At 35.4% G+C, this 12,765-nt stretch overlaps 1 protein-coding gene and 1 long non-coding RNA gene across 2 annotated transcripts; one reads left to right on the plus strand and one right to left on the minus strand.

The window, feature by feature from the left end:
- Positions 1-970: 970 nt before the first annotated feature.
- Positions 971-7,295, minus strand: LOC135118921 (protein CDV3 homolog). Its single transcript, XM_064042079.1, is given in 6 exon segments — positions 971-1,718; positions 2,251-2,428; positions 2,910-3,035; positions 3,424-3,458; positions 3,461-3,590; positions 6,932-7,295. Coding segments are annotated over 5 exon segments (642 nt in total). The 5' UTR covers positions 7,109-7,295; the 3' UTR covers positions 971-1,718; positions 2,251-2,254.
- A 3,983-nt stretch (positions 7,296-11,278) lies between these two features.
- Positions 11,279-12,472, plus strand: LOC135118947 (uncharacterized). Its single transcript, XR_010277878.1, has 3 exons — positions 11,279-11,302; positions 11,690-11,799; positions 12,367-12,472. It is a non-coding gene; the product is annotated as an uncharacterized LOC135118947 (long non-coding RNA).
- Positions 12,473-12,765: the final 293 nt, after the last annotated feature.

The following is a 12,765-nucleotide window of genomic DNA, read 5'->3' on the forward strand; positions in this document are numbered from 1 at the left end:
AATTTCATTAGCGCGATGTAGAACAATTTGGCATAACTCCACAGAAATAACATACTCATCCATAAAATCCTATTTCATCCATGCTGTCTTTTATAACATTACTATTCAGAAATATATTTTGATAAATAACACTGTAATTAACGTAAATTCAAGAAATATCAATGTTTTAAGTGACATTTATAAAACAGCGCCATCTATGCAAGATTTTAGAACTATCCAAACATGACACGTCACAAACACGTTCAGCTTCTACAAAACGGATTAAAGATGGCGCTTTAGCATGGCATATTGTTTTCTATTTTGTGACACAGATGGCGCTAAAACTCAAATTCACGCTTTTGTGTAGTTGTAATGAGGTAGCAGCTAAGCGGATACTCAAATACGAAAGAAAATATAGGTTATCATTGAAAGGCAGAAACTGAAGAATAATTATCAGAAATGAGGGTTTTCTAAAATGGCAATCCACGAGGTGGCAGCACCGAGTCGTCAGGTCCAATAACTGTCAAAGTGCTTATCTTTACTATGAATAGTGAACGATTTAAGTGTTTTTTATTTTATAATTAAAGCACTGCATTATTGTTTTACTATTGCGGTTGAGTAAATAAAAAACTAAATCATATTGTGTTAACAAATTTTTCAACAAGCTTTTCCTTAGTACCAGTGACTTTTGCACCTTCTCTCTTAGCTCAATTTTTAGTTCGGAAACCTTATTCTGACCGTAGTCCATAATAAAATCAATAACACTTCCAATATAACAGAATTTCAATAAACAATAAGTTCGGCACCTACAATTCCATACTATTTGACAGCTGTTTGGACCAGACGCATACGTGGCGCCACCCGGTGGCAGAAAAATTTCAAAACCCTCATTGCGACGACAATTTATTTAAACTTGTGACTTTCCTGTTAGTATTTTGGAATTGTAAGTTTTCCAACAGGTATTGTTTTAAACACACGAATAAAATAAACCTTTGTTTTAAATACATAATTTATTTCTATGGTACAAGATATTTCCAATGATTTGCTGTTACAGAATTGCAATATCAAAACAAAATGTACAATGTCATAGAACGGAGCACTTTATTTTCCAAATGTTTCTTATTTTTTTGTATAACAATTTCGTTTAAATATAAAAATCTATATTCCACGCTTGGTTTATTGATTATTAACACTTTAAATCATCGGTTTTGTATATAAATAATTCCACCAATTTTTTTCCCTAAATGTCCATTTCCACGCATACGAGACACTTTTTTAAATATTTATTTATCAATATAAACATAAAAAATAACAAATCGCACATTCATTTCTTGCTTTTACACTTTTTTTAAGACAGTTGCCATATTGTGTTGTAAAAAGTGTTCGTAACATCCGTCCTTACATTTATGTGGAGAAAGCACTTTAGGCATTAATTTTATTGTCTACAATTCATACGAAACGGACGTCTCCGAGATGTGGTAACGATCAAACATTACTGGCTTAACAAATAACAGCACTGAAGAGTAGTTTGTAACATTTATAGTCGGTATAGCAACTGTCTAGCCGCCATTTTGTGAATCCTGCATGGGGCTACATAATCGGAAATGCATGTTGTTCTGTCTGTATGAGTGTGTGTTGTATAGGTAATATATTGTATATGCTATGCGCCAGGCTTCGCTTACAAGTCCATATTGACACTTCACTTTAATGCAGCGTATCACGTTGTGGCTCTGTGTTACCTGTCAACAAAATCTACATTGAGTTCTCAACTCTAATACAATAATTATAAAAACTTGCAAATCTCTCAAATAGCTAGGGACTTTAAAGTCCAAGTTTACTTAGATAATTGAACAAATCTGAGTTGTGAAAATGGGCTTAACAATAATGGAACTTTAGCTCAAAATATAAAATTTGATATTGGACGCCAGCTCTGGCACAATTAAAGTTATTCTGTGCGGGAATCGAAACAGTGCCATGCAGCGCCGATGCTATTCACTACTACATCAGTCCAACAGAGTGTTGATTCCGAAATTTGTGAGGGTTCGCACTCGATACCTTACAATTCCATTGAAATAAAGAGTTGTGTGCTACGTCACATGATTTCGATATTTTGACGGTTAATGATGCTTTTACTCGTATAAGTGAGCGCGAGTTTAATACGACCAACTATCGATGACAGTCTTTATTAAAAACAATTCTAAGAATAGTTCTACGTGATTCAATAGCATGATAATCTTCGCATCGAAAAGTTAAAGTTAAGGAGTAGTTCACCTGGCTAGCTGTCGTCCTGCAGCGAGGTGAAGCGGTTGCCGAGCGCGAGCGGCTGGCGCGGCGCGGAGGGCTCGCGCGCGGCGCCGGCGCCGGCCGTGCTCCAGCCGCCGCCGCCGCGCTTGGCGCTCGCGCCCAGCACCGGGAAGTAGTCGTCGTTGTGGATGTCGGGCGCGTGCTTCTGTAAACGGATAATAAAGAACTGAATATCACATGAGAAAAGCACCTTTTCCTGGCCTGTACTGTCCACATCCAAATCCTCACTGCTGGGCAAAGGCCACACAAACAAACAAAGGTTCCCACCAATGGCGGCTGTAAGCGTCCAGGTTTTCTCGCCATCTATTCCGGGGCCTACTACCCGTCTGCAGTGGCTGTCTTGAAGTATCCACTGGGTGACAATATTGAGCTGTCTGCATACATTAAGGCTGGCATTTGCAGCAAGGGAAAAAGAAAAATCATCATAAACTTCAGGCTTTCCGCTCTCACAAAGAAGAATTGAGCGTTAATCAGCACGCTTGCTCAAAGCGGGTTGGTGACATAGCTAACAGACTTTATAGTCCAGGTTTCCTCAAAATATGAGAAGAAAAATACTTGTCTTCACACTGATCCAGTTTTCAACTTAGTTCTCATCCTAACCGCCCTGAAAGCCACCACAATCTTACCGTACTCCTGCGAACGTTCTCAATGGGCCGCTGACGCGAGGACGGCGGCACGTAGGTCGCCGGCTTCACCTCGCGGGGCTTCGGCTCCTCGACGGGCGGCGGCGCCGGCGCTTCCACTTCCGGTTGCTACAAGTTATGTGGGTACATCATTATAATGTTTATTAGGTAAAAGTGAGGATGGAGTATGTGTTGTTTAACTAATATAACTTGATGAAAATTATTGACTCTTACAAACTGACGTAATTTAGGTATACAAGAATGATTGATCAAATTCATATGCGTCACGTATAGGCTATACGAAATTAATAAAAAAAACAAGAAATAGTGTATCATGTGGTCTGACTATGTGATAGATTTTTGTTTTTGTCGACCAAAACATTGCGCGAACCACTGCCCAGATTTTTTAAGCCGATGCTCAACATACTTTGAATGATGTGTTGCTGGATGGGTATATATGGGCCACAGAGCTCGGAATTTAGTTGCCATCGACTTTTGCAATAACATGAATACATACAGGCTTATTCCACGGTCCCTTGACCTTCCCTCCCTCGGGGCGGTGTCCTCGGAGGCAGAGTCGCGGCCCGACTCGCCCTGCTGTCCGTTCCCGCCCTGCAGCACCTGAATCTTCAGCCCAGTGTAGTCCTTCACCGGTTCTTCGTACTCCTTCCATTCTTCCTCTTCCTGAAATTGGAGAAGGATGTTTGGTTAATTTAAATAGCTTTTGAAATTACAACGTAAAAGTTTACCTACATGAAATCAAAATTTTGGGCATTTATGAAAACCTACAAAATATTTTTCTTTTTTTTAAACATTTTTGCATCAACACTCTTTGGAGACAACTGACCCAACAGCATACGACTCTCTTGTAATATCACAGTGCTTGAAGTCCACTAAAAAATGTATGGTGTATACAAAAATAAAAACGATTGGAAGGAACTCTAGATGATTTTAGCCTACTTTTGTAAACACCAGCACATCCGCCCTAAAATTGATCTCTAGTATTTAAATTGCAGGAAAAAGAGAATACGAAAACAGGTGAATCACCAAACATACAATTTTGATAATCCCATCACCGGATGTCAATCATATCTTGTGGTGAGTATATCTGCCGATAGTTAGTTCATTACTTTTGTGCATCAATTGATAAGTTATATGATAGATACTGGTTTATCTGTAATGGGGCTTATAATCCCTGGATTTTAAGGATATCCTTGAAGCGACTTGGTACACAGGAATGGCGTAGTACTTTTACTGTTACCCTTATTTTAATTTATTTTGGGATATTAACAAATAATAAACGTAAGTATGAAATATATAAAAATGAGAGCCCTTTATTTTACTCAAAAAATATGATTTCAATACTTACAGGGGAGTTTGGTATGACCCTCCAATCGAGACTTAGTTTACAATTTATTTAAACAGTAAATTGTGATTGTTTCCTGCCTAAGGATCTATATGAAAGCAGGGGATTCCCCAACCTTAAAGGCCAACTGAATCTACATAAATACATAAACATGATAAGACTATTTATTGGCACACCACATTGCATTACAAACAATGAAATATAAAAACATAAGTGACTATAATGAAATTTATTACGAACTTTTAGACTAGTCTACAGTTTTAATTCAAATAAAAATAATCACACAAGGTGCACTTTTATTGCAATACAAAAAATATTGTAAAACTTAAAAAATACAAATAAAAACTTCTACCTTCACTTAGAAACAATGTTTCTAAGTGAACATGATGTACCTATTGTTTAAAAATTCTTCAAGTCAAAACATAGATAATAAATTGAAACAGTCTGGAGATGACGCCGCTATTATTATCATTGATAGCTTAATAGTTTTACATTAAATATTAATGTTTTTAAAACAAGGCTAGACAAGTTTGCTATAACAATGGTTTCCACGAATGATGGATTTTTGTCTCTTTTATCTAAACCTATCATTTTAGAGAAAAATATGATGCCATAAATATTTCTTGACATTGCTAATGATTTACTAATGTTGTTAAAAAGAAAGTGAAGGTCAATATAACCATTTGTTTGTGTTATCAAGCACTTTTACAACAAATTAGAATTTACACCAAACTATGTTTTAACCAATCGTTTCGGCAACATAGGTTACAAATCCCAAATAAAGTGTTTGTCTTCGACAATGTTAAGTATCAAAATTAAATCCTCAATGGAAGAAAAATAAAATCTATAGTTCAAAAAGATATTTATGCACATACATTACGCCTCAACAACAAATGTAAATAGATAGATATATGTATTTACAAGGAGAAAACAATATAATATTTTTCCATCAAGAGCATGCATAATAAATAAATACTGGTGACAAGTGGCATTGAACATAAAAACAATATACTTACAACTTATAACTTTGAGATAAATACATATAAGGGGATACAACGAGAATGATGATTTACAAGGAAGGTAATGCAGACAGTTACAAGCTTTACAAATCTATACTAATATTATAAAGCTGAAGAGTTTGTTTGTTTGCTTGAATGCACTTAAAAATTCTTTCGATAGCCCATTTATCGAGGCAGGCTATAGGCTACTTTTATCTGGGTTCATGCAGAGGTTCCCACGGGATGCGGGTGAAACAGCTGGCAGAAGCTAGTCTATTATAAAATGACAGTTCAATTTCTAAAAGATCGCATAAAGCAAGTCCAAGATAAACTGGTTTTGTATAGCTTGATATGTAGCCATATGTACTAAGAAGTATTTAAAATTTACCATTTTGTTATTCAAGATTCATTATGTATTATTAACTGCATCATTTAATTACAAAGATATCAAACATTCAGTTGTCAAATTGCTGATTTAACCAATGAGTGCCAAGTATAGGGCTGGTTATGGTTTAGTTATTGTTATAGTTAAATGGTTTGATTCACCCTTACTTAAAGTCACTATTAACAAATTCATACATTGAAGAGACTATCTTTTTACCAATTAACTTTGAAGAGCCCTTCAGGCAAAAATTTAAAGAAAAAAGAAAAAGAAAATGTGTTTGATAGAATTCACTATTAACAGACTATTTATGTTTTTCTCTCAAAAAGCCTTATAATTCTGAGTTTGTCTGTTTGGGTACCCTAAACCTTAAAGTTCTTCATGTCTAATTTATATATTATTTAGTTACAAAATGAACATGATTTAATTCAATCTCACAATGAGAATGGTTCAATCAATAATTCCAGTCATCTTTAAACGTTAAATAACCAAGCATCACAAGATTATGGTTGAAATAACATTTTACTATCTGACAAAATTATTTTCCTTAAATACTACATAAATATTTATGAGACTTAAATAATTGAATTGCTGGAGTATAAATATACATACATAGGGATTTAATTGTTTGAGTTGTTTACATAAAGTTGTTTATTATTATTACACATGTAGTTAAGATAGTGTTTCACTTATAAACACAAAGTAGGTTGCATGAAATCATGTATTTGGCTGTATCCAGTTTCCTTTGCATTTTGCAGACAATAGACAATTAAGCAGTAGTGATGTCTATGGATAACTCATGACTAATTTCATGATTGTTCTTTACTTTCTACTTGTTAGCTTTTATTGTAATTTCTGTGTGTTCAGCTCATTAATATTGCACACATAAGTAATTTTCATTTGAGAGAAATTAGTCTTGGTAAATTGTTCAGATAAAACAGTGATTTGTTGAACATAACCTATCATGTTTCTTTATTGCCATGAATGACATTGCAGCTTCGTCTGAGAAGACACGTCTACGACAAAAGACAGCTTCTGCATGAAAACCAGCACGACACACATGTTAATAGCCCAAAATTACGCTTATTGAAGACGACCTACTAAAATTGCCAGATTTTCATACAAAACCAGGTCAATAGTGCTAGTGAGACGAGAAGTAGACATTAGTCACCGCGAAATGGACAAGACTTAAACAATCATCAAATTGACCACGAATCGCCCAGTCACACGAATGAGTCGAACTTGTGATAATATACTGATGTTTGATATCAGAACTCACCCCTGCTCGGCCTCCTTCCTCTCCCTCCTGAGCCGGCCGCTCCTTCTTCGGCCTAACATCTGATTTCTGTTTTGGGTCGTCCAATTTTTTGGCTAACTCATCGGCTGTAGCGAACTTTTTCACTGCCTTTGACTTTTTGCGATCTTTTTTCGCGAAGAAATCGTCTAAGTCGGCCATTTCAAATTTTGACTTACGATTTAAAGTTTTGCTCTGGTAATGAGGTAATTACAGCAATATTGGAACTAAACGTAAAGGGGGAAAATAGGCCCCCAAAAAGTGAAATGATTTCTGTAGCAAGCGTGGCCGACTGTTTCTTTTTTTTAAAATGGCAGATCCTATGTTGCCACTTCGGCACGCAAAAATGTCATTCGCAAATTGCCATTCTACTAAATAAAAACGCTACTATTTACTTGAAGTTGATACGAGAAGTTGTTTAATTTTTATCTTTGAAATAACCATTATACTCCTAAGATACCAGATTTAATTTACTATAACGAATGGCTAATAGACTCAACTATAATCAACAACGTTCTAAGTTGACATTTGAAAAAAATGTAAGCACGGTATAAATAAATCTAGTTGGCATTTAAATTGTAAAACATTTGAGGAAAAGTTCTCAGAATATTGTTTTGAACTAACTAAATCAATACGATGTGGATATTCAAGTTTTCCTTCCTTATTAAATGAGTCAATATTTTGGGCGTGTTGCAGTAAATTTTATTATTTGGATTTATTAATAAATCGCTGCTGCCGAATGTTTCGCAAGCCTTAATAAATAATGATATTTCACAGTCGTCCACTTTTTATCTTGTTTGTTACTCTCCTATTTTGTCTTGAATCTAATGTTCATTATCTATCTACTGTTCATAGGCATACTTTTAAACCTAAGTTTTAATTTACTGCTATCATAATATCTTAAGACAAGTTCTGATACTGTTTGATGAAGTAGTCATTAGCTGCTTTAATTTGCTGTAACCAGCTAAGCATGTACATGGACCCACCTCAAAACAATAATTTAAAATACCAGACATTTCAGAAATGTCTATTAATTTCATTGACCCACAACATAACAACCCAATCAGTTTGAAAAGGTTCTCATACACACTCAAACAGGCCACTCACTACATCAACATCATATTGGCGGATTATACCAACGCACTTATTTGCTTTAAACACTCCAGTAAGCTTATCAGCTCGCGCCGGGCAGTCAATACCCAATATCGGATACGATTATCTTATCTACCTGTAAACCTGGCCATTTTGTTCAGTCTGTAAAGGAAAAAGTCAAAATGTTGGGTCCACTAGCGAGGATTTCAAACCAGTCGGGAAGGAATGTGATGAGAAGTTTCATCAGGAACGGTTCCCATGGAGGTGTTCCCGGAGAGGTAAGTCCAGATTTTTTGTTACGTAATTTCTTCGTTAGTCAGAACACGTTTCTGATCTTTTTAAATGTCTGCAGTGCTGTACCTGCGTTGTTAATTTCAGTTAGAATACATAGGGCATGTAATTCTTTTAGATCATAATATAGGGTGAACGGCTAGGCAGAAATAATAAAGTCAGTGTATGTAGGTATATTGTGCAAGGAGAATTTTATAACAGAAGTTTATTGATTCGTTATCATGTATCGATTACATTTACTCTTCCATATAAGTCGGCACCACCTATATAATATTTAGGTAGATACCTATGCAGTATCATTGGTCAATCTACTTCACTTAATTAATTTCATAGTTAAAGTTTTGTTTCAGTATTTTTAATTATGCACACGATTTCGGTTGGTAGCATTCGACCGTAATAATCAAGTTTACATAATTCTAGATGCGTTGTATTTATTTAACGCATGTAGGTCTTAGGTTCTCCATCATCAGTTCGCGTTAGTCCACATCGGAGACCAATCACTTTCATAATCTGTTAATCATGTATCCATTTATAATTTCTTAGCGCTACTATACTGATGTAACTATCATTGCTCCTCCTTAACCAAAGAATTTAAGATTCATTGGATTCTCTTAATTTTTACATCACCAGGAAAATTGACACTTAGGTAAGTACTTAGTGAACACGAGAAACAGTTTAAAGAGGTAAAAAACAATAAACTTTATGTACCTATCCTACAAAACTAAGGCGTTATGACGTGACCACATAATTAGCCATAAGTCATACTCATAACAGTCTCAATGAATGCATGTTTACCAAAGCCGTGTTTGTTAAACTTACATTCATATACTACGTAAATATACCACACATATAGGTACAAATATACTCAATTCAATTACACAAAACGTAAACATAGGTAATTACTTACGAGAAAACGGCATATCTCTCACTATAATCGTAAAAACTAATCAGTATGAAAGGCTCCGGAAAAGGTAGCTACCAATAGTAGTTTTCATTTTGATAAGGAAAATAAAGCGTTGCCTCGGCGAATAGTTTTGTGAGTTTACTTTGGGTACTAAGTAACTACCTCTAGGTACTGTAACTAGGTAGGTATGTCTATCGGACTTTCATGGGATTTCATTATTAATTACTTTGGTAAACAGTTAGTTGACCCACCTAAGATGAGATCAGAGTCCTAAAATATATCGTAATGCACTAGGTCCAACCTTTATCAATAAAAATCTGTTTCACACGGGTCTGTTAAAAATCCTAAGTTTTACCGCAGTTTTGCTCGCGTCCCGAAAAATACTGCATGTATTTGACAGCATCACCGTCAAGATTGGGTATATACCTTGAAGATAAAACGTCAAACTAACATTACAACATCATCTCATTCCAGAACCTTCCATTTGACATCCACAACCGCACGCGTCTGACCGTCAACTTCTTCTGGTTCGTGGGCACCGGCCTCGCAGCACCCTTCGTCGTGCTGTGGCATCAGATGAACAAGAACAGCACATAGATCAGAAATTAACTTGGTGAGTAATGTAAACTGCTTTTGGCAAAGAACTATCTTTCTCAAATTCTGTTAAAATTCGGCGGAGATGAGAATTTGAAAGTGTTTACGAAAGAGACCTAATGAAACTCAATGTGGCCAGGACCCAGCTCTCAACATGGGAAACAATTTGCGTTCTCATCTAATCACAAAATGTTTAAATTTTTTCAATCTTTATTTCCTTAATTTTCGCCAAAAACCACCTTAGGTGATACCAATTTTATTTGTCTAAGAAAGAGATTAGTATCTTATGTCTTTTTGTCAAACACGCGTAGGTACAGTTACCATTTTTGTGCCACTAAAACGAAGTTATTAGCCTAATTGCTATATATTTGTGTCACCTACACCAATTATTGTTCGACAACACGCAAACATTCCTATGCCCTTATATTGGGCGGGGTAGGCTAGAAATGTGGGATGCTTACACAACCTTTTTCACTGTTTATTCAAACCATAAGTATTTTTTAAATATTTATATGGTTCTGTCCTAAAGGGTCAGACCAGTCAGACCAATAGGTACTTATTATTTACTTTGAAAATCTCATAGTAAAAAATGTGGTGATTTACATAATTATGTAACTTAAGTAGTGGATTAAGCCTCATAAGCAATCTGAAATTAGGTTTTCGGTAACGGTCTTCGTGTTTCAATTTTAGATAAAGTTAATTGATATCAAGTTTGTTTTCCATTACTTTTTATTAGTTTTAACGTAAATCTTAAGTTTTTCAAAGCTGTATAAAGATTTATCTTGAAATAAGAAGCGACCGTAGTATAATAGGTAACAATCTACGAAGCCTCATATAATGCCCATATAGACAGTTTATTGCTCATTGTGTGTCAAACATGAGCTTGAAGACTGAATAACTTGATGTGTGCCCTTGGCCAATGTGATTTGAATGAATGTACCACGGAATGTACCTATTTGTCCCTTCAGGTAGTAAATAATATGAAATCAACACTTCAATGCCTTCTGTAGGGATAGGCAGTGTTGATCTTTTGTGGTGATCTTTTTGCGATCCTAAAACCTCTCGAGACATCGTAATAAACCTAAAATTATAATTATTTTTCAGGTAACTTCTGCTGGAGCTGGAGTTGGTTACGTAAATAATAAAACAATGCTGTAACTATGTAGATAAATCTCAAATATAACTCATAGAAAATACTAGAAGCAGTTTCATTTTTCCCAAAATATAGTCGCGTTCATTTCAGAATCTACCAAAAAATTAAAACACGGGAGTATTGGGAACGCAGTGGTAGTTTCGATTAAAAGTTCACCACTTTTCGTGAAGGAAATCGAATTTTCTGTTTTTCGCGAGATTTGTCAAGGAAATCTTGTAATAACAAAATGTTTGCTCCCTTAGCCCGTATTTCAAACAAACTTGGCAGGAATGCCATCACCACCATGGTAAGGAACCACTCTCACGGTGGTGTCCCTGGCGAGGTGAGTTCTATATTCAAAATTTTACGTCATTACATAATCTTGGAATGCGTCAATTGTTTTATTATAGTTAAATTAATGTCTAATTAATTACGCTCCTGTAAATCCAAACCAATTTCTATAAAATAACCATTAAAATAGTTAACATGAAATTGCAAAGTTCATTACCCAAACGTCATAGGTTAAGTTCTATCAGAACAAAAATATTGATTTGCCTAATTCATCGAACTACATACTTCAGTTAAGTACGATAAATTATGTAAAAATACAATCAATAGCAGTGACAAATCTTATGCCTCTCTATGTAAACAGAATGTAGAAAAGTCAATGTAAACATAATTTTTCAACTTTTTGGCATACATATTAAAATATTTACCCAAAATGTTTCAGAACCTGCCCTTCGACATCTCCAACCGCTACAAGCTGACTGTCTACTTCATTGCATTCTTCGGCTCGGTTTGGCTGCCTTACCTCATCTGCCGTCACCAGCTTTTGAAGAAGTAATTATTGTGGCTTATTTACTCTATGGGTTAACAAATGAGGTTTTATTGGCAGACTTTATTGTCCCTCTGCAGGGCATAATCCTTTTCTCATACAGTGAAGGATTGAGTGTTAATCACTATGCTTGCTCAATGTATATTGGCCATTTCAGTGTGGGTTCTTCAAGATTTTTTCCTTAACTGTTAACTGTATTTTGCTAATCATAAAATAATATAAAATCAATTGTGGCTCATGTGTATCTGTGCTCTAACATACAACGGGTTAATCAGTCTTTGGTGACCAGACTTCTTATCCAGTGAGCTGAAGGTTTAATCACCTTTCAAGGTGTCAGAGATTTTCAAATCTACCTGACAGCCTGTGACCTGTAATTGTAACAAGTAACTACATTATGTACTTCAATGACTTACATTGGTTCTAGACTGGTCCAGAATCAAACCTTCACACTCATACTTGAGAGACTGGTGTTTTAACTACTAGATGTACACAAAACTAAGAGCTGTCTCAAGAGTTGCACACTGTGGATGAATTCATAATTAACTGCATTGTTGATTTGTTTCTTTTTACAGGTAAGCTTCTAGCGTCCACGTTGCGGATCAAAATGTTTTAGGGTTAAGCTAGCAAACTGTATATTTTAATCATAATTTATGATTTAATAAATTCCGTTTAGAGTTACTGGTTGTTTGTTTTATTTTTCTCAACAAGTACCTTTGTGCGTACCTTAGTTTTGACTAGTAGTTTTCTCTTAAGAAGCTTGGAACTATCAACTAAGTTAAGGGTTTGTATGTACCGAATGAACTTGACATTGATATCAGGCCAATGATTTTCTTTAACAGAACCTGTTAGCTTGAGTAAAGAAAAAGTTCAGTGGCTTATGGCCTGAAATTGCTTGGTATCTTGGTATGGTTGGTACAGTAGACTGCACATCAGTGGTAACTGTCATGCACCTTAACTCGATAGTAATAAGC

The sequence above is a fragment of the Helicoverpa armigera genome, chromosome 27 (genome assembly GCF_030705265.1).
Source record: "Helicoverpa armigera isolate CAAS_96S chromosome 27, ASM3070526v1, whole genome shotgun sequence".
NCBI lineage: Eukaryota > Metazoa > Arthropoda > Insecta > Lepidoptera > Noctuidae > Helicoverpa > Helicoverpa armigera.